The sequence below is a fragment of the Prionailurus bengalensis genome, chromosome A1 (assembly GCF_016509475.1).
Source record: "Prionailurus bengalensis isolate Pbe53 chromosome A1, Fcat_Pben_1.1_paternal_pri, whole genome shotgun sequence".
Classification (NCBI taxonomy): domain Eukaryota; kingdom Metazoa; phylum Chordata; class Mammalia; order Carnivora; family Felidae; genus Prionailurus; species Prionailurus bengalensis.
In genome coordinates this window covers 28,586,845-28,609,376 of record NC_057343.1, presented here as the reverse complement: position 1 = coordinate 28,609,376, position 22,532 = coordinate 28,586,845, and the positions used below count along the sequence as shown (strand labels likewise).

The window sequence follows — 22,532 nt, the reverse complement described above, 5'->3', positions numbered from 1 at the left end:
ACAGCATAAAATTAAATGGCCTTACAGGGAACCGCATGCAAGGACCTCAGAGTTGTTTGATAAGACTGGAGAAATAGGTACTGGCTAAGATACTAGGACTTCATCTTACAGGTAATGGGGAGTCTTTTGAAGGGCTTATCCAGGGAATGACCCACTCGGTTTTGTGTTTTAGAAGGCTTACTTTGGCCACAATGTGAGAGATGGCAGGGGTGAAGGTCCTACCAGCTTTGAGGCAGTGAGACTAATAAGGGAAGAAATGCAACGTTTCAGGGGCTTGAAACACAGGATCTGAAACCAGACAAGAACAGTGACATTGGAGGGAAGGTGATATACAGGAACCTCTGGTGTGTGGAGGGGGCAAATGGAAGAGAGAAGAAGGAACCTGGGACAATTTTCAGATATCTCTTTTAGATAACTAGGTGGATCGTGAAGGTATTTATTGAGAGCATAAGACTACAGAGAAAAGCCAGCTGGCAGGAAAATTAACTTCTGTTTTAGTCAAGCTGAGTTTAAGGCCCATGGGATGTCTGGATAGAAATTTCTGGTAAGAAATTGGCTTTACAGAACTGGAGATCTGGGATAGGGGTGGACGTTTATGAGTTATCAGCACATGGTTGGTAGTTGAAGTCATGGGTGCTGTGTGGAAAGACCAAGCAGTGTTAGAAACCGACCAAGGGCAGATTATTTAGCCACTCCAACATGTAAGAGGTGGCAAGAAGGCTGAGCATGAAACAGAGAACTTAGAGACGAAGTGTCATAGGGGCCAATGGAAGAGATAGTTTCAAGTCTGGTCCCCAATGACAAACACTACAGATAGGTTAATTAAGAAGAGAATTGAAAATAAAAACAACAACAGTATACTTGTTTAGGGCCTTTTTAAAGCCATAAGTGACCTTTGTCAGGGTCACCTCGTGAAAGTTGGTCTGCAGGGAAGAATGAGTGGTAGATTAAGAAATGGATGTGAAAATAATGAGAACAGGTGTTTATCTCCAAAAGAGCTTGGCTGCGAGAAGGTGGGGACTGGATCAAGTAAGTGTTGTTGTCGTTGTGTTTTTTTTTTTTTAATTTTTGCAGTTTGTTTTTAAAATGCGTGAATGTGTTTGACATGATTAAGAGCCCTGGGAAGATGCTGATAGAAGAAGCCTGAAGTCCAAGCTAGGGAATAACCTGTGAAAAGCCATTCTTGGCTTGGAACTAGATGGAAACCGATTTCTACGCCACAAAGATGATCAGAAACGCCATTTGTAACGTTGTTTTCAAAGGCTGGAGGAGGCGACTTGCCATTTATTGAGCACTCACCGTGAGCCAGTCCCTTCCCCAAATTTGAATGTATTGCTGGAATTGGAAGGCAGATCGACTCCGTAGCCTGTTCTTTCCACGAAACCGTTAATCATGAAACATGAGTAAAAGAAGCACTCCTTCAAGCTTCAACCCTCCTGCAGATGCTTAACCCATCTGCAATCTCTTTAACATCACAGAGAATAAACCATCCCTGCACAGCTGGTTCAGGAGCGGCTCTGGAGTGCAGTTCCCTTGCTCTGTGGAAGTCGGTAACTGTCCAGTGTGGCTTCGTTCGAGCCTCGGCGCCCGGAGGAGGGGGAGGTGCCCGCAGCACCGGCAGCCAGCCGGCGTTCGGAGGGAGGCGGGCTCGGGCTGCAAGCACCGGGAGAGGGAGAGAGGGAGAGGGGCGCTGGGAGGCGTCTCCCGGGACTCTCAGCCACCGCCGCTCCCGTGGCCGGCGCGTCGGCCCGCCCAGCCCGGGCTTTCCCCGCCGCTCCCGGCGCGCCCGGCCGCGGCTCGGCGCCCGGCCCCGGGGACGGCCGCTCCTGCTCGCCGGGCCGCCCGGTGCCCGTGACCACCCGGCGGCCGCTTTCGGTTCCTCGCCTTATAAGGCCTGACAGGGGGGTCACGTGCGTCCCGGGCCGCCCGCTGGGAGGAGGGGGCGGCGGGGGGGGGGAGGGGCGGGAAGCGGGAGGAAAAGGGGAGGGAGCCGGGGGCGGAGGAAGGAGCGAGGGGCGGATTCTGTGGCCGTGGGAGGCGGTGGCAGCGGCGGCGGGGAGCGGACCGCTTGGAGCTGGACCGAGGTGGAGGAGAAGGAGGAGGAGGAGGAGGAGGAGGCGGTGGAGGAGGAGGAAGGGACCGGCGCGGGGGCGGGAGAGCGCAGCGCGGCGGAAGCCGGAGACGGCGGGAGCGCCGGTGGCTGGCCCCGGGCAGGAGCCGGGGCGGCGGCAGCGGCCGAGAGGACCGCGGCGAGGGAAGCGCATCCAGCGGCCCCGGCGGCGGCGGGGGCCCGGGTCCCCGCGCCCGGGCGGCCGGCGGGCGCGGGCGGCGCGATGGAGCCGCAGCACGTGCGCCCCGCGCCCGGCGCCCGCAGCCCGGCCTGGGAGGAACCGGTGGGTACAGCGCCCGCGCCCACCCCCTCCCGCTTCTCCTCTGCTCCCCCCCGCCCGGGCCGGGTTCCGTTCAGGAAATGGCCCGGGATGAGGTCCCCAGCTGCTTCCCAGCCGGGGCAGCGCTTCCTCCGCCGCCCGGGCTCCTACTCGCGCGCCGCCCGGAGCGCCTTTGTCCGGCCAGCGGAGGCTCTCCCCGTGGGGCCGGCCGCTGGCAAACCGCTGACGACGGCCCTCGGAGGACCGTTTCCGTTGCTCCATCGAATTCTCAACTTCTGACTTGATTTTAGAGCCGGAGGGAGGGGGGTTGGAGGAGGGAGAGGAGGAACCCGACGGTGGGGTCAGCGTGCGGGCCGGGAGGGATCGCTCTTCCCTCCTGAGACCGCGCCCTGGCCGTCACCTGGGCGCGCAGGTTCCCAAGGACCGCGGGCGGCGGAGGCTGTTCCCGGCCGGGAGCCTGGAGCCACGCCTCCCGCTAGCCGCTACAGCCCCGGCTTTTCCAGGGTTCAAGGGTTTTGGCAGGGATGGAGTGAGAAGCTAACCTTGATCTCACTTCACTTGCAGCCCGGAGGTTGGGTAATTTTAGGGACCGAGAGGAGCGTGTGCGTGTGTTTTGTGTGTTTGAGGATAAGGAGGAGGAGATCGGGGGGCTTTGGATTTGTTCCCTCAAACTCCTCCAACTTCCTTCTTTCTTCTAATTCAGACAGTCAGAACCATCTCACATCCCTCCAGGGATTCTACCCCGGAATCCCCGTCTCACTCAGAGCTCTGTAATCCTGTGTGGGCTGCCTTTTCCCTGGCATCGAATTTTGGCTCTCCACGCCCTGCCTCGATGTTTGCTACTCCGTGTTGGGTGAAATTCTTGAGCCTATCTGGAAAGCCTCGTCTGAAATTTCTGGCCTCACCCGTGTTCTGTTCAACGTGTTCGGATGCTCTTTTCCCAGGGACTCTGCGTGTCTGCTCAGGCTGGCCCCCTGCCTGTTAAGAGCTTCTAGGTCAGGTGCCAGGCTTGGTTTTCCTTTTTCTTTTCTGAGTATGTTACACCCTCAGCTCCTTTGCCCAAGTACATTTCTCTGCCTCTTGTTTCCCGACCTTTCAGAAGTGTCCTTGGACTCTGATCCATCTGTATCTGCAGCTGTCTTTGCTTTTGTAAATTTGAACATGTCCTTAGGTTGGCCCATCTGCTCGTATTTCTTCTGTGGTTATCACTGAGGATTAAATTATTCCTGAAACTAAAACTACAGTTCAGTTTTGAAGTTTAAATCAAAGACCATTGAGAACTAAACTTACTGACCTGATTTTGTTACTTTTTTACTTTTAAACTTTCCTATATGAAGTATCTTTTGAACCTGGATGCTGTAAAGCCAACACCAATCACATTGAAAAGTACCCTTTTAAGTTCATTTTGCTCTAGGGTACTGATGGCAGAACTACTTTGTGCTTAGAAAAGTAGAGAAAAACTTCTAATGTTGCTTTACTTAAAGTGACAAAAATGAAAACGCTCATGTATTAGCCTTTAAAACTAGAGCCCTAATAGGAATGTACGAATGAACCATGACACTTTATCCAGACTGCAGAACTGTCCTTAAAAAATTAGTTTTTTTTCTTTAAACACTGAAGCCCCTTTTATTTACTCAGCAGATATTTTATCCAGCACCTACTATGTCCCGGGACTGTTGGATATAGCAGTTAGCACAGACATTAATCCTTATATTCTCACAAAGCATGCATTCTTAACAGAACATCTTGTTTCATATGTTAGTAGTTGATATTCAGATAGTCCAAAAAAAAAATCTTCAGAGGTCTTACATGTGTGGCACAAAATGATACTTAAGTGATTTTATTTGAAAACCTGTGGGCATACATGTATGACCACAAAGTCTAAGAGGACTTCTCATTTAAGTTCTTTAAAAAAAAAAATGTTACCCAAATTTCTGAAAAGTGATGTATAGGAGAAAAAGGGGTGATAAGTTAGGGAAAAAAGAATACTTAAATTTTAATTATTTCAGACCTTTGGATCTAAGGGAGGAAATATCAGCTGAATCTAAATATATATTGAAAGACACAAAATTCCTCAAAATCAGGGATTCTTCGGTGTCTCTTGGGTGATCCCCTTAAGAATCTCACCAAAGCTGTGGAGTCTCTCCCCACGATGTACCTATGCAACATGCCATATAAAACCAATAATAATATTTCAAGCAAACCAGAGTTCCTGAAGCCCAATCTGTGGATCCTCAAAGACCTTGGACTAAGGAATGTCTGCTTTGACTAGGAGTCCATTTGGCAGTTATTGTAGATCTGCTGTTTGATTGCAAATATAGGCAACTTTAATACTTTACCATAAAAGTATACTCATTTATATTTATAATAGGAACATTTAATATTGAATAGGAAATATTCACATTACACAGACCCTGAATTCTTCCTTATTGTGCATAATAGCATACCTGTAAGGATTTACTCTCCTCATTCTTTTTTTGATGAAACCTAAAACATGATGATATGATTCCATGATTCTACATGGATCTACTCAAAAGAGTAGACATAGTCTCAGGTACTGATGCTGAATAATAGTAAAGAGAACAGAACTTCTGGCCTGCAATGTACCCATGTCTGGAGTTGAGAGTCAGTTACTGGACTTCATGACATTTTTCATATTTGAAGATAAAATGAAATTATTTAGTTAAGTGAGGGCATTTAAATAAACAGCCTTATCATTCCTCCAGCCAGGGCATTGGGCCTGAAAGAAGATAAATGTTAACATTCAGGTTTCTGTGTATTTTCTTTAATGCTAGCTTTAGAATGCAATCAAATCAGTGGAAATAGAGGCATTACCTACATTTCTAATCAGTACAAAAATATTTCGGTGGTGGGAATAGATGGGTGGGAAGATACTTAGCCAAATATCATAGATGATATCCTGGGGTGGGGGTGAGGGGATGGGTAGTTTGAATTCTAGCCAAAACTTAAAAATTGTGGGAGTATTTACAAAGTAGTCCTTAGACAGTGATACTAGGATCCTAGGGCACATTTTACTTACTAAAATTTGTTTTTATTTTTATGTGGTTTTTGTCTACTTGGCTCTGATGAAACTGTTCAAAACTAATGGAAAATTAGAAAAGTAAGAGTTCCAAAGGAAAAAGGGCAAAAATGTAAACGAGAGGCTATAAGCGTATTTATGCGTTAGGTCTAGATGACAGTGGGTTTTGCCCTAGGCACAGGGATGACCATTGGTACATGAAGTTATATCATGATTAATAGGAAATCTTTTTCATTCAGGTAACAACCAAGGACATTTTAATGGAGTAAAGTTTTGAATGTTAAGTTCCAAATATGTAACAGTATATTATGGAAAGTTTGAATGGAAGCAGGCCTGCACTTATTCAGCCAGCAGTGTGTTCTTTTTGCGTGGTTTCCATTGATTAGGAATGTGCATCCTAGGACGTGACTGTTTGAAAGTGCCAACTTGGGTTCTTCAGTATATAAAGGTAGAGTTCTATGTATTTGTGATATAATGTTTAACATAAAAGTACAGAATATATGGGATTTAAAAGTTGCAAGTGGATATTAAACTCTTGTTTATAAGTAATGCTTAATAAGAATATAATTAAAAATATCTATCAGTAAGAATGTTAATATTCATAAAGTTGTTATCAGAATGAGAATTGGCTGTGATTTATACATCTTGAGTGTAATAATTTTTATTTCTTTAAATGGGGCAGGAAGCCCTATAAAGTAGAAACCCAATTTAGTGGTAGCTTCTATTTCCCTTTCATCCTGAATGCAGTGTCTACATGGCTTATGTCCAAGTTTTTAATAGTGTGTTTGTGATATGTTATGTTCCAAACAAAGATTTCAAAGTAACAATAATAAAAGAAATATGTAAGACACATCTAAGAAATTATCTGAAAACACCAAGTAAGGAAAAAGTCAAGGGAATCTTGTCAATCAAAGAAATAATGCAATATACTACATATCTGAAATTTGTTTCAGCTGTCATTTTGAGCTACATTAAAATGGTTGAAAATATGGAGCTCTTGACATTGCTATTATATTTTTAAGGGCAGTGAAGTGCATTGCAGGTATATGATATAAGGATTGGATATTCATTCTGGGAAGTTCTAATTTATGGATAAGACATGAGAAAAATCTAATGGATTGGGTACCTTACATGAGGGATTACTTGAAACAATCTCAGAAGAAAAGAGGGTTTTCATGAGTTGCCTTTTGTGGGAAATGAAGTGACATTCCTTCGTTTGCCTACACGGTATTTTCACTCTGAGTGTCCTATAAACTGTAGAGCAGGGATAATTTATTTAGCCTGAGTAGGCTAAGACTGGCTATGCTTTCAAAGTCACCACCAAGTTTTAGAACTTGTTACAGGAGTGTTTGAAGAGCAGGGATAACTGATGGTAAATTTTTATGGAGTAATAAATACCTTTACTCTGAGGTATTAATTGCCCAGCTCTTGCACATGAAACTCTTAAGATACCTGTAAGCAACCAGTGTTTGAATGAGAATGAGAAATGTATTGAATCCTCTAATTCAGACCACAGAATGGGCATAGGTGTGAAAACAGTGTCAGTTTAATAGCCTGGATTCAGGAAAATGTTACTATACAAAACTTGAAAGCCTAAAGTATGAATAAAAACATAATTGACTAACTTTTGTATAACAAAAGTTGGTGCGGTACAGTGAGTAGAACATTAGAATAGCTAATCACATGGTTTTGACTTTGGCCCCAGCTCATGATTTTGGGCCTCACTTAACACTAAAGGAAGAGTCTGAACTAGGTTTATTCTTTCAAAAGGCCCTTTACTAGGTGTTCTTGGCTACACTTTCAAACCTTTGGACTCCTCACTGACCAAACAATTAGGTTGAGCTAAAGACCATTATTTTGATCACTTTTTCTCTTAAAGCATTCCCTTCACAAAATACTCTTTGTAGATATAGAATTACATATCTACAAAACCATAAGGGCTCCAAGTTTATTTTGCCTAGCTCCTTCCCTTCCTAAAGAAGACAACTGAAGCTAGAGAAGTAGCTTCCACCAGTTAGTATTTCAAGGCATCAATCTCCTATCTTGGAAGATTCAAACCATCACATTTTACCTTTTAACGAACAGTGTGATATACAGTATTGGGATTGAATATTGTAATTTATAACCTCTTAGAACTGTTTTGACATAGCAATCAAATTACTGGAAGATTTCAACTAAAAAAACCCAAAAAACAAAACAAAACCCCAATAGACATTAGTCTATTAGTTTTGACATAGCAAATTAGTTTTGACATAGCAACCAAATTACTGGAAGATTTCAACTAAAAAAACCCAGAAAACAAAACAAAACCCCAACAGAATGCTAGTTTGGAGGACTGTTAAAGGTCATGTCAACTGAAAGCGTAGAAGGCCATGTCAACCGAAAAAATAGGAATGGGTACTGAAGGACTTGAACACGCTTAAGAGATTAAATGCTTTACTGAAGTGTGAAGAGACTCCACAGTCTGGCGGGGACTTTTGCCCTACTTAAAAATACAGCTAAGTTTAGAGTTCTCTGTGGATGACAAGAGGAATCTGTCATTTTAGTATCTTCTCCCCCAAGTCCTCCCACACCTACAAGGGTTCTTTGACGCTGAGCATGCAGAACGCGCCGCAAGGCTGCTATTCCCGAGTGCCCGCGTAACCAGCTCACTTGGGACGAGTTGTGAGCTGTGGCTGCAGCCTGCTGATCCCGTTTCCTCCTGCTCTGGTCCGGGTTAGGGAGTGGCTCTCCCAGGACCTCCAATGTTTTCGTGCTCGGGCACTGGCGTTCACATGGCTTCAGTGCATTGTTTCCTTCCAGGCAGTCTCGCTTAGCGCTTCAGTTTAGACATTTATTTTGCATTCTGTGGTCTTGGGCTGCGTGTGCTCTCCTGTTTCTGCGCTCTCTCCACGCCCTTCCCAGTTTCCTGTTAGCCAAAGGGATCGCTCTTTCTGAACGAAAAGTTCTCAGAGCGGAGTGGAACCTCCCGGAAAATGCTCTTCTCTTCCGTGTGCGCCGGATGGAGGTGGGGGTGGGCCAGAAACTAAACACCGCGGTCGGGAGAGCTGAAAGGACCCGAACCCCAAGGCAGAGGCGGGAGAGGTATGGTTCATCAGAGATGCGCTGGGGGGTCCTGAGACTGACAAGGGGCAGCGCCCATCCATCTAGGGGGCGGAAGGGACTTTTATTCAGTGGGAACCGTGTGGTAAGGCCCAAGACTCGAGAGAGATTCTAGGTCTAGGGGGTGGCAGGGTGTACCCAAGGGAGTCGGGAGGAAGCTGTAGGTTCCCCTTCTACTCCTAGGGCCGTTCTTGCCCCAGCGGCCCGTGAACCGAGGGAGGGAGGGAGCATCGCCACTGCCCGGCCTGTGGAGGGTGGCTGCGGAGATTTCTTGCCCCCCGACCCCCGCCCTCCCGTCCATCCTGGGGAGCCCAGACCCCACAAGAGGTGGTAGGTTGCCCCTATCCCTCTGTCACTCCCATCCTCCCTACCCGCGCCAAGTCGTATTCTGGGTCAGGAACCCTGTAACGTCTCGAGGCTGGGTGAGCAGGGGTCCCAGGCGGGCCGGGGTCCGCGTCCCCCGTGCCCCACTGCGGTCGCCGCTTTGGCCAGAGCCCGGCAGAGGGGCCTGGAGGGCGGCCGCCGGGAGGGCGTCTGATCCCGCGCGACCCTTTCCCCGCGGGGGCGGCTGGGGGAGCGGAAGATGGCGGCTGCAGCCGGGCGCGGGGCTCTGGGCCCGGCTCGGACCGAGCGCACCCACTGACCGCTGCCGCCGCCCCCGCAGGGCGGTGCTGTGTCCCCGCAGGAATCGGAGAGGATGGCCGGGGCCGGAGGCCAGCACCACCCTCCGGGCGCCGCGGGAGGAGCGGCCGCCGGGGCCGGCGCCGCGGTCGCCCCCGCCGGTGCCTCGGCGGGGCCCGGAGACGATTCTTCCGACAGCGAAGCGGAGCAAGAGGGACCCCAGAAACTGATCCGCAAAGTGTCCACCTCGGGGCAGATCCGGACCAAGGTGAGGTCTAAGGGGAGCGCGGACGGCGGGAAGCTGCGGGGCGGGGAAAAGGAGCGAGGGCGCCCGGAGCGCGCGGAGCGCGCCGGCGATCCCGGGAACGTGGGCCACAAGGTGAGGGCGGGGCCTGGCCCGGGGGCGGGGCCCGCGGGAGCTGGACAGCCGCGCGGCAGGAAGGGATTCCCGGGCTCCGCGCGAGAGGCCGCGAGGGTGGGCTCCCGGGGAGCTCGACGGCCGACGTGGAGGAGAGGGAACCAGCGGCTCGGCGGGAGCGTGGGAAAATGCTGAAGCGCTCTTGAGAGTTCCCACTCAGGGAACTTAAAAGGACTGTTTTATTTTTTTGTCCTTCCTGCGTGCAATGGTTGGGTGGAGTATGTGCATTGCGTAGGGAGCCCAGTGCAGGCCGACCAGCCTGAGTTGCAAGAAGCCCCCCACCTTTCCTTCCCGCGGGCCCAGGCCCACTCCGAAAGGTTGTTTGAGGAGGTGACAGCGTACACCCCCCTTGCCTCCCGCTGCCCTTTGGAAGGCAGAAGCCGAGGCTCGCTGCCTGTGTAAATGATGTTCGAGGTTAAACACACCCTGCGCGACACAACAGCGAGCCAGGCTTTTGAGTCGTGGGTTCCCGCTAAGTGCAGAGTTCAGATCTTACCAGCGATGGTTAACTTAATGAAAATTAACCTCTTTGTGTTATGTGGACTTAGTATGTTGTGTTAACGCTTGTTTATGTAGCAGGTGCTTTTGACTCTTGACAAATCAACAAAGTTGATTTGTTTTAATTAGATCTTAAGCATATACATAGCAAATGCTTATCGCTGAAGGATTATTTATATTTTTAAGTTTTCATTGTACTTTAAAAGGCTTACTTTAACGATCAATTATCCCTGGTTGGATTTGAATGAGGTATTTGAAAAGAGAACCAATCAAATCACGGGAGTTGTGTGCTCTCTTTAAAAATAAATTTGCAGGGTGCCTGGTGGCTCAGTTGGTTAACCTTCTGACTGGAGCTCAGGTCCTGATCTTGCGGTTACTGAGTTCTAGCCCCGCATGGGGCTCTGTGCTGACAGTTCAAAGCCTGGAGCCTGCTTCGGATTCTGTGCCTCTCTCTCTCTCTCTGCCCCTCCCCTGCTCACTCTCTGTGTCTCTCTCTCAAAAATAAATAAAACATTAAAAAAATAAATTTGCAAAAGTTAATTCACTATATAGTTATTTTTATGAGAATTTGTTTCCTAAGGTCAGTGGACCCCTATATGAGAATAGAACTTTTATTGTAGGTCTGTGGAATCGTGCTTTTATTAGCCTGCCTCCTTATTTTCTAAAATAAGTATGTGTAAGCACACATGAGTATTAGCAAGATGCACTTAGCAAAGAGTCAAAGATTGCTTCGGTCATTTTTTTTTTTTAATGTTCATTTATTTTTGAGAGACAGAGAGAGAAAGCATGAGTGTGGGAGGAGCAGAGAGAGGGAGAGAGGGAGACACAGAATCCCAAGCAGGCTCCAGGCTCTGAGCTGTCAGCACAGAGCCCCATGGGGGGCTAGAACTCCCAACCAGGAGATCATGACCTAAGCTCAAGTCAGATGCTTAACCGACTGAGCCACCCAGGTGCTCCACTTTGGTCATTTTTTTAAATCTGCACATCTTGTAATTCATTTTAATAGTGACATTCTTTATAGAATTTATGATAACCTAAGGATATGGAGTTTCATGTATTTTTAGAAGATTAAGCCTAAAGAAGATAAGGACTTTTTAGCAGTGCCTTTAACATTTTAAATCTTGTTTAAAAAAAAAAGTTCATAAAATCGTGTTACTAATGGCAACTCAGCAGGTTTAAAAAATGGTATATTTTATAGATTCATATGAAGTGGTTAAAATTCCATGCAAACTTATATTAAAATTAGCTGGTGAATTTATACTGTTTGAAAGAAAATTTATGGCTCTAACTTGTGTTGAGTAAAGTTAATTAAAAATTTGGGGGGGGGAGTAAAACTAAAATTTGTAGGTGTCGTGAATTTCATGGTAATAGCTAAGATTATACTCTTCAAATGTTATATTCTCTGTGATTGGGAGTAAAGCATGTGTTCGAGACTAAGAATAATTTCAAAAAGCATACTTATTACTGGGTTTCCATTTAACTTTCTAATAAAAATATTTCGCACATATTTTTTTTCTCATGATTATACATAGTGATCACTAAATGAAATATTTCTTAAATTTCCCAAGAAACATTTCTTAAATTTCAGAAATTCTGTATTTTATACTAACTCATACAAATGCATGTAAGTTCATCAGCCTTTTTGTATCTGAACACCTGAGATCCAGGCCTAAAACTCTTGAGACCAGTGAGTCTCAACTTCTCTCCCTGCCCCCACGGGCAATCCAGACTGTTAGTACGTGCTACAGATTTCATTAGTTGTACCTCTTTATCACACAGTACTGATTCTCAAGGAAGAGAGCTAGTTCAGTGAGGGGATTCATAGAATGAGAACTGCTAAATTGAATAGTGGTGCCCAGTCTTCAATTATGACCCAGCTAAGAGTTAAGGGAAAAATCTTTTAGAAAAAGACTATACGTGACTGATTACCTCCACAGATATGCAAGATGGGACAGTCTGGAGGAAAAGGAGACCAGGACTAGCCCAAGGCCTGGTGGTTTTTAAGACAGAAAGCCGTTCTTGCTCATACATACGATTGATGCATCAAGGGACCATTAGATCTGACAGGTTATGGTTATTAGTGGCATCTTTGATCCTGGAGGAATAGCAGCCCAGGATGGTGTGTGTGGTCCATGTACACATACCTATGCACATATACACATATATTCATGTGTATGCATATATATGCCGTCTCTTTTTTTTTTTTATTTTTTTTTCAACATTTATTTATTTTTGGGACAGAGAGAGACAGAGCATGAACGGGGGAGGGGCAGAGAGAGAGGGAGACACAGAATCGGAAACAGGCTCCAGGCTCTGAGCCATCAGCCAGAGCCTGATGCGGGGCTCGAACTCCCTGACCGCGAGATCGTGACCTGGCTGAAGTCGGACGCTTAACCGACTGCGCCACCCAGGTGCCCCTGCCGTCTCTTTATAAAGCATTTGTACGTAGATATACAGAAGGCCTACAGCAGAGTGAGTTGTACCTAGAAATCAAAAAAATATTTCTTAAATGAATAACTTAAATGAATAATGTATATATTATACACTTGCATATAATGCTTCATATATATGGATATTATTGTGAAAACAGAGTACTTATTTTAGTTTCCTTTAAGAGCCTTAATGAGCATAAAGCTGTTTGGTTAGTTTAGGTTTGGGGCCAAAAAGGCCACTAAAGTAATTACTTTATTTAAAGTGTTCTTTGTTGTAAATACTGGTTAATGTTTTAAATAATTTGAATAATCTCAAATTAATTGTGGCACCTGGAAAGTCTCCAGGTTTTTCTTTAATTGAAACAAGTAATACATACATATAATAAGATATTTAACAATGTGAGAGGATATTCAGTGATGGGAGGGTATCCAGGGACAAGTAATCTCCCTCTTCCTCCAGACCTTGTAGTCTCCCATCTCAGAGGCAGTTGTTGACATTTTTCTTGGTGGGCTTCCAGAAAATGTCTATGAATATACATATGTTTCTTTCAAAAAGTACAAACGGGAACATTCCGTACACATGCTGTGTCTTGTTTGGAGCTATAACATGATCATTTCCCTAATGGCGTGTATACATCTACCTCATTCTTCCTAGTGTTGGGAAAGTATTCCATGATATTAGGTTGAACTAAGAAAATTTGCTATGTCAGTAGGTCAAAAATGGTCAAGAGTAGAATGGTGGGTTGCCAGGGGCTGGGAGGTAGGGGAGATGGGGAAATGTTAGAGACAGGCTACAAACTTTCATTTATAGGATGAGTAAGTTCTTATGTTCAGCATAGCGACTACAGTTAATAATACTGTCATGTATCCTTGAAATTTGCTGAGAATAGATCTTAAGCATTCTTAACACACAAACACACACATTAACTATGTGAGGTGCTGGATATGTTGATTGATCTAAGTATAGTAATTATTTCACAATGTGTAGGTCAAATTAACACATTGTATACTTTAAGTATATATAATTTTGTTTGTCAATTATATCTCAGTAAAGCTGGAAAATACAGGTTGAATGTGGGAAATTTCATGTGGTTCAACCTAACATGATAGATCATCATTTAATTACCCACTTCTCTATGGAAGGAAATACGGGTTATTTTAGGACAACACTAATCTCGGGGTTTATTTGCAGTGGATATAATGACTTTTAAAGTAAAGAATAAAACTAGCATGCTTTTAAAATTAGTGTGGTTTAATAATAAAATTCTCATGCACATTTTAGTACCTGCCCCACATCTTTGTTCCTCTTTTCATTTTATTCCTGTTTCTTTGTCCTTGCTGTGTACTGTTTCTCTCTCTCTTTCTCTCTCTCTCTCTCTCTCTCTCTCTCTCTCTCTCTTTCTTTTTTTACTTTTTATCTATCTCTGTTTCAGCTAAGTAGAATTTCAGGTAGTTTAATCTGGCTGCCCAGGTGCTAAACTCTAGAAAATTTTATGGCTGCTTCGATTTCCCCAAAGGAAAAAAATCCTTACTGTACAAAAGTGAAAGTGGTGCTGATGTGGGAAAACCAGGAGCTATAATTCATCCTATCTCTTCCTATCTCGTTACTCTTGGCTGTTATTCCTAATCCTTAGTTCTGTCTTAAGGAGGAGGTTGATTTTACATTCAGGTTTACTGTTACAGAGGATTTCACGTGTATTTATTGAGAAAGAGACATTCTGAAACAACACTAATATGAACTCAGACCAACTTGGTTTTGAACATGAAGTGGAAAAAGCTTCATTTGCTTTTTGTTGGCCAGTGAATACTGTGGCCCATGAATACAGGGAATCGCTGGAGGAACCTTGGTCAGATTTGTAGGTTAAGATTGTTGAACCATCATAAGCCACGTGGTATCAACAAATGAACCATCTCAATGACTTTTTCTTTTTCTTTTTTTTCTCCAAGAGATCCAAGTAATGTTAACTTTATGGATAGCATACATATAGAAATTTCCAATACATTCATCTCACTTAATTTTTTAAAAAATGGTTTATTGTCAGGTTGGCTAGCATACAGTGTATACAATGTGCCCTTGGCTTTGGGAGTAGATTCCCATGATTCATTGCTTACATACAACACCCATTGTTCATCCCAACAAGTGCCCTCCTCAATGCCCATCACCCTCTCCCCGGTCCCCCGTATCAACCCTCAGTTTGTTGTCTGTATTTAAGAGTCTCTTATGGTTTGCTTCCCTCCCTCTCTGTTTGTAACTATTTTACCCCCCTTCCCTTCCCCCATGGTCTTCTGTTAAGTTTCTCAAGTTCCACATATGAGTGAAAACATATGATATCTGTCTTTCTCTGACTGACTTATCTCACTTAGCATGATACCCTCCAGTCCTAGACACGTTGCTGCAAATGGCAGGATTTCATTCTTTCTCATTGCCAAATAGTATTCTATTGTATATATAAACCGCATCTTTATCCATTCGTCAGTTGATGGACATTTAGCTTCTTTCCATAATTTGGCTATTGTTGAAAGTACTGCTGTAAACATTGGGGTACATGTGCCCCTATGTATCAGCTCTCTTGTGTATCAGCACTCTTTATCCTTCGGATAAATTCCTAGTAGTGCTATTGCTGGGTCGTAGGGTAGTACTATTTTTAATTTTTTGAGGAACCTCCACACTGGTTTCCAGAGTGGCCGCACCAGTTTGCATTCCCACCAACAGTGCAAGAGGGTTCCCATTTCTTCACATCCTCGCCAGCATCTCTTGTTTCCTGACTTGTTAATTTTAGCCATTTTGACAGGTGTGGGGTGGTATCTCAGTGTGGTTTTGATTTGTATTTCCCTGATGATGTGTGATGTTGAGCATCTTTTCATGTGTCTTTGGCCATCTGGATGTCTTCTTTGGAAAAGTATCTATTCATGTCTTCTACCCATTTCTTCAGTGGATTATTTGTTTTTCAGGTGTTGAGTTAAGTTCTTTATAGATTTTGGATACTAACCCTTACTCCGATATGTCATTTGCAAATATCTTTTCCCATTCTGTCGGTTGCCTTTTAGTTTTGCTGATTTTTTCCTTTGCAGTGCAGAAGCTCTTTATCTTGATGGGGTCCCAGCAGTTCATTTTTGCTTTTAATTCCCTTGCCTTTGGAGATGGGTCGAGTAAGAAATTGCTGCAGCTGAGGTCAAAGAGGTTGTTGCCTGTTTTCTCCTCTAGGATTTTGATGGTTTCCTGTCTCACATTTATGTCTTTCATCCATTTTGAGTTTATTTTTATGTATGGTGGAAGAAAGTGGTCCAGTTTCATTCTTCTGCATGTTGCCGTCCAGTTCTCCCAGCACCATTTGCTAAAGAGACTGTCTTTATTCCATTGGATATTCTTTTCTGCTTTGTCAAAGATTAGTTGGCCGTACATTTGTGGGTCCAGTTCTGGGTTCTCTATTCTATTCCATTGGTCTATGTGTCTGTTTTTGTGCCAATACCATAGTCAATGACTTTTTCTGACAATGAGTCATCTCAGCCAAGCTCTTAAAGCTTCATGTGTCAAAAATATCTCCTAATTAGGTAGATTTATTGTGCTCTCATTTCTCTGATATTTCTATGTCTTCTTACAGTTAATATGGAATATTTATGGGTATTTAAATTTAGGCAAAACCTACCTAACCACTGGAAACATATTCAGAACTTTGCAACATTATACCTGCATTCAGACATGTCTTTAAGCACGTTAAGAAAATAGTCACTACAATCATCAGTTAGTACCTTGGTTTTACTTTAACATGAAGGATATATAAATAAATTCTTGTACCTTGATGGTAAGGCCATACATGGAAGTATTAATTTGTATTTTTCACGGCTTTATGAGATACAATTTGTGCAATTAAAACATTATCTTTCACCATAACTGTATTTAGAATAGTCTAGGGAAGACTTACTTAGCATTTTTCAAATTGTAGGTGGTGGCCCATTAGTGGGCCATGATGGTTCATATCTAACATTTGAAACAGAGACAGAATAGATTAGAAAATATTACTTAAAACTTTTACCCACAGTTCTGAGTGGAATCACTGGGCTCGGTAATGATCCAAATATGATGAGAAATAGAAACATGGCTAGAAGATTGTTAAGAAATGAGAATAAAGTAATATTGACAGGTTTATAGCTCAGAAACTCAATATGATATGAAAAGCAAGTAAGAACTTTAACATTTCGCTGGATAATGAGCAGGAATATGTCTTGAATAATAAGAATAATTCACATTCATCTAGGGTAAAAATTGGCAAACTTTTTCTGGAGAGGTCCGGATAGTAAAGTTTTGAGCTTTGTGGGCCATAAAGTCTGTGTTAAAATTATTAAACTCTACTGTTTTAGTGTAAAAGCAGCCATAGACAATACTTAAATGAATAAGTGTGGTGATGTCCAGTAAAACTTTAAGGACACTGAAATTTGAATTTCTTATACTTTTCAGGTGTTAAGAAATACGCTTCATCCTCTTCTTCTTTATTAAAAAAAGCCATTTAGGGGCACCTGAGTGGCTCAGTAGGTTGAGCGTCCGACTTTGGCTCAGGTCATGATCTCACGGTTCATGAGTTTGAGCCCCACATTGGGGTCTGTGCTGACAGCTCAGAGCCTGGAGCCTGCTTTGGATTCTGTGTCTCCCTCTCTCTCTGCCCCTCCCCCTGCTTGCACTCTGTCTTTCTCTCTCTCTCAAAAATAAATAAGCATTTAATTTAAAAAGCCATTTAAACTTGAAAAAAACCTTCTTAGCTTATAGGCTGTACAAAATCAGGTGGCCGGAAGGAAATGACCCAGAGATTTGGCTTGTGGGCCAACGTTTTCTGACCCCTATTCTAGGTGATGGAAAATGGTATAGTTAGGTTTGCAAAGCACTGCAAAGTTAAGGTGCTGCTAGATGCGATCAGCACTTAAGGGACCAAATAAAGCTAGATTTCAATCCATTTAAAAATCTCATCTTTGTAGAACATTTTATTTTTAGCTTGGTTTGCGTCTTTGCTTCCATTTTAATGTGAACTAAATATAGACTGGAAACTCTGAGTCTTGGTACAGTAATATATGGTATAACAGCTTTCTTTCCATTTTGATTACAAGTTAAACATGGTATTCCATTATTAAAGATAAGAGGCATAATAAATAATTTACTAAACCTTTACATATAACTTAAGATACCTTATTTGAAAGTGTCTAAATTTAGAAAGCTTTCACTTAGTTTAAGGTTGCATGTTTGCTGTTGTGGTAGGGATGACAAAAGGTTATATGAAACGACTATTGTCAGCCACCCGGGGCTCCTCTCTGTTTCCAGGGTACAGTGTTTCACTCATATTGGATTTGTTAGACTTTACTTACTCAGGAAATGTGCTTACAAGCAAAGGTTTTAATTAAAGCATTTGTTTTATATCTAAGAATAGACCTTTGAGAAAGGCCATACCATGTTAGCACATAATTTTCCCTTGGCAAATTTGTGTGGTTTTTCTGGGTATCAAGTATATTTCTCTATGAATATTCAGTTACTTGAAACACATTTGTGTTTTTTACTTTAACTGGCTTAAAATGGTCAATAACCATTATTGATAATAGCCTTAATTTAGGATTCAGTGCATGTTGTTTCTGCTTTAGGTAGTCGTTTATTTTTTCCCAATGAACATACATGGTAATAATCCTCCCCCCGCTTTGCTTTTTGTTATGAGGGTATTTGGAAGACTATTAGGCTCTTGTTTTATACCAAAGAAATATGATCAACTTTATCATGTGCAGAGCTGGGATTTCTAACCTTCTCACTGTGCCATTTGAGTACGAGGACTTTTTCAAACCACCAGGATGTAATTTACTATACTAAATCTTTTTGTACAGGCTTGGGGCATTTGTGTCAGAAATTTTAAAATACCTTTCTACTTAACATTTGATTTTTTACAGAGCAGTTTTATTAACTGAATAAGCATGAGTTTACTTAACAGTTGTGTGAAATTATCTAAAATTTTGCAAATGATTCAACCGAGGCTCAGTTTAGTATGTGCTGAGTAAAAGGGCAGGCTGGAACTCAAAAGCAAGACTTCCAACTACTGCACCATATTCCCTGGCACAGTGGACACAATGTTCCAAATGCCTGTTTTCAGGAGTTTCGTGAGCATCTTGGGTTTGGGTTTGGATGTTGGAGCCTTACCTCCACAGGGTACAGGCACGGATGTACGCAGGCGGTCTCAACGTCTCTTCTCCCCTCCCTCTTCCCCCTCCCAGCCCTACTTCCCCTCTCCCTGCCCCTTCCTCCTCCTCCCTGCCCTGCCCTTTATCAATTTGTTTAGTCTGTAAGCATATCTCTCACCAAGGTGCTAGATTTTTTAATATCTCTCTGCATTTGAATCCCATGGTTTCAGGACATGTTTGGAGCCTCTGTTTGAAAAGTAAATTTCTGAAGAAAATATTTCCGCTGAAATCTGAAACTTATACGGATTTTAATTACTGTTAGAAAAATCATGATCAGCATTTAAGGGACCAAATAAAGCTAGATTTCAAACAAACATGTTTGAAAACATCTTTGGAAGGGCTAATTTAGAAGAAATGCTTTTAGGTATCTAAATTTCCAAACAGGTTCTCAAAGACAGCTCTTAGTTTCACTTCCATAAGGTAAGATGCTATTTTAAAAGGTCATGATACAGCACTAAAAAGAATTATATAAGGTAATTTTCCACATGGCCTATTAAAACATAGGTGAGGAAAAAATATGAGTAAAATTTATTTTTAACTAGCTAAGGAATGCAAATGACATTTGGGGGGCCATTTTCTCTATCGGCCTATTTTACTTAGATAAGAAAGGCTGCCAGGGCATATACCTGAGCAGGCACACTGTTTTGAGTAGGATTGTTTGTACAAACTCATACAGTACTTTAAAATTATAACATCGGGGCGCCTGGGTGGCGCAGTCGGTTAAGCGTCCGACTTCAGCCAGGTCACGATCTCGCGGTCCATGAATTCGAGCCCTGCGTCAGGCTCTGGGCTGATGGCTCAGAGCCTGGAGCCTGTTTCCGATTCTGTGTCTCCCTCTCTCTCTGCCCCTCCCCCGTTCATGCTCTGTCTCTCTCTGTCCCAAAAATAAATAAACGTTGAAAAAATAAATAAAAAAAAAATTATAACATCAAAATAATGTTATATATAATTAATATACAATAAATGTGTTTTATATATGTTTACATATGTTAATATATGTTATGTATGTTATATGAACATAATGTGTACAATTAAAATAGTGTATGAGTATGTTATATGCGTGTCATATATATATAAATATATCTCTGTAGTTTGCAAAGCAGAATAATAAAATGAGCACCTGTGAATCTAGTTTAAGAACCAGAACACTTCCAACACCATACATCTACCTGTGTGTTCCTTCTCTTTTTTAGTCCTTTGTTGCCTCCCAGTTCATTCAAAAAGATATTTATGTTGTTCCAAGCACTCTCATAGGTGCCAGTGAGCAATAAACAAAATAGACAAAAACCTGTGCCTTCATGGAGCTCACAATTTAATGCCAGGAAAGGTTATGGTCTCATAAATATGTCAAATGAGTAGCACAGTAGAAGGTGAGAAGTACTATAGTGGAAAAGTATGGGTGGGGGAGGAGGAGAGGGGAAGAGCTTCCTGAAAAGGTAACATCTGAGCAAAGATCTTGAGGGAAGGAACCATGTAGACCTCTGAGGGAAAAGCAGTATAGGCAGAAGGAACAGCAACTGTGAAGGCCAAGAGACGGAAGCTGCGAGGAGGAAGAGGTCAGTGGGACTGAAGTTGGGGGTGGTTGAAGTTAGAAGGAAGCAGGTAGAAAGTTAGAAGTAAGTTAACAATGTCAAAAGTCAGGTGGTACTATAGAGAAGAGTTCTTAGCCTGGGGTTCATGCATTCCATAGCATGGATGGGCTTCAGAGGGCCCCCCAAATTTTATATCTGGCTATACACCTCTTGGAAGACTAACACCATTGATCTGTAAGGAGAATTGCAGGACAGGCAACAAATATAGATGAAAAAATACACACACACGCTATAACCCATCACTGTCGTGGTCATTTGGAGAGGTGCTAAAACTGGGGGTGGGTCAACGAAATGAATCTTATTAAGAAGCATAGAATGGGGTGCCTGGGTGGCTCGGTCGGTTAAGCGCCCGACTTCGGCTCAGGTCATGATCTCACGGTCCGTGGGTTCGAGCCCCGCGTCGGGCTCTGTGCTGACAGCTCAGAGCCTGGAGCCTGTTTCAGATTCTGTGTCTCCCTCTCTCTGTGACCCTCCCCTGTTCATGCTCTGTCTCTCTCTGTCTCAAAAATAAATAAACGTTCAAAAAAATTTAAAAAGAAAAAAAAAGAAGCATAGAATAGCAAGATTCCTTTCAGGGGTTCGCAGAGTTGGGTTTGCATCTTGGCTCTTTCAGGTACTATTAGATGACCTTAGTCATGTCACTTAATGTGACAGAAAACGCTGTGCTCATCAGTATTTGTGTTTCTCTTGTTCTTCCTGGCCCATCATTGGACTTCATTTCCCCTTGGTGGAAATGGTGGGGTTATGTAACTGAGTTCAGGCCAGTGGAATATGGGCGTGAGTGATGTTTGTTATTTGGCCTCCAAAGCCTTTTATGGGACTCTCTCTGTTTTGTCCCTTCTCTCACCTGCCAGCTAGATGTAGATAATTTAATGGGAAGAGCTTGCTTGGATCCCTGAATGACTTCATGGACCAAAGCATCTGTGTTCCTGCTCCCAAACCTCACTAGTCACATTGGATTGTGACACAAGAGGGAAATAGACCTTTACCGTGTTAAGTGTCTGAGATTTGGGCATGGTTTGCTACACTAGTTAGCATACTCTTACCAATATACTTCATCTCTGTGAACTCCAGCTTTCTGGCATGCAAAATGGATATAGTGATTTCTGCTCATAGGGTGGTAGGTGAGTAATGAAGGTTAAAGAAATACACAGTATGCTGTTGTATCCCTGATTTTTATAATTATTTTTAAAAATTGGTATAAAATTCTGATAACTCAGTTATTCATGATACATATATGTTCTGCATAACTTAATCAGTAGGGTATATAGATTACTGTTCTTTGCTGACTATTCGAAAGACTTGATAAAACGACTATAATTTTATAGGCCATTATTCGCTCATTAAAAATCAAATGTCTTTGCTACCATGAAAGGGTAGCTACCTTTGGGCAGGCGAAAACTCATGTTGCAAAAGAGTAACGAAGATAGGCTTACTCTACTTGATGATTTTAGCTAGGGTCACCCTTGTTTCTAGAGTAATGTATGTTACAAGAGTCTTATGAAAAAATACTTTCATGAGTGACCACTTAGAGGTGGTAGTGGAAATAATTGGCCAGGTAGGCTTTTAGGTGATTTTGTGGCCAAATCTACTTTATCCTGAAATGATCTTCCCTACACCTTCCCTGTCTCCTCAACTCCTATTTACTCCTCAGTCCATATAATCTGGCTTTTGCCCCAACCACTTCATGAAAACTTTTGCAAAGGTTACTAACAACCTAATTGCTAAAATCTTGTGGTCTCTTTTTAGTTGTCACTCTGCCGTATTCATACCAATTTTGACAAAGTTGAGCATTTTTCTCGCATCTTCCTCTTTTGTTTTCAACGTTTAAATTTCTCTTATCTTTCTTATTACCTTTTTACAGCCTGTCAGTCTCTAGCCCCAACTCATTTCACTAATGCTAAATGTTTTTGTTTCCTAGGATTCTTATTCTAAGTCTGTTTGCCTCTGTCTTAGTTAATGCGATCGATTAGATTAGACTTCAGCTACCAGCTGTACCAGTCTTTCTCCAGCCTCTGAGACCTGGACCTCTATTTCCTTTGCCTACCGGTGCCTAATATAGTGGGTCCCCATTGCCTTCTCAGCCTCGATATTCTCAAACTGAACAGGTATGTACATAGTCTCCCCACCTACTGAGTACTTTTTGCTTCACTACTTTTCTCTCTTACAGGATTTGCCTTGTAGCTAACTTGGACTTTTTATCTTGCTAATCATTTTCATTAACTCATCAGC

General features: G+C 43.0%; 1 protein-coding gene across 3 annotated transcripts in view; it reads left to right on the top strand.

The window, feature by feature from the left end:
- The first annotated feature begins 8,099 nt into the window (after positions 1-8,099).
- Positions 8,100-22,532, top strand: part of DGKH (diacylglycerol kinase eta) — a 180,523-nt gene continuing 166,090 nt past the window's right edge. For all 3 annotated transcript variants that reach the window (XM_043579634.1, XM_043579643.1, XM_043579629.1), the window contains exons 1-2: positions 8,100-8,514; positions 9,197-9,421. In XM_043579634.1, the coding sequence (XP_043435569.1) occupies positions 9,230-9,421 (192 nt within the window). In that variant the 5' untranslated portion in view covers positions 8,100-8,514; positions 9,197-9,229. The remainder of the gene's footprint in view (positions 8,515-9,196; positions 9,422-22,532) is intronic.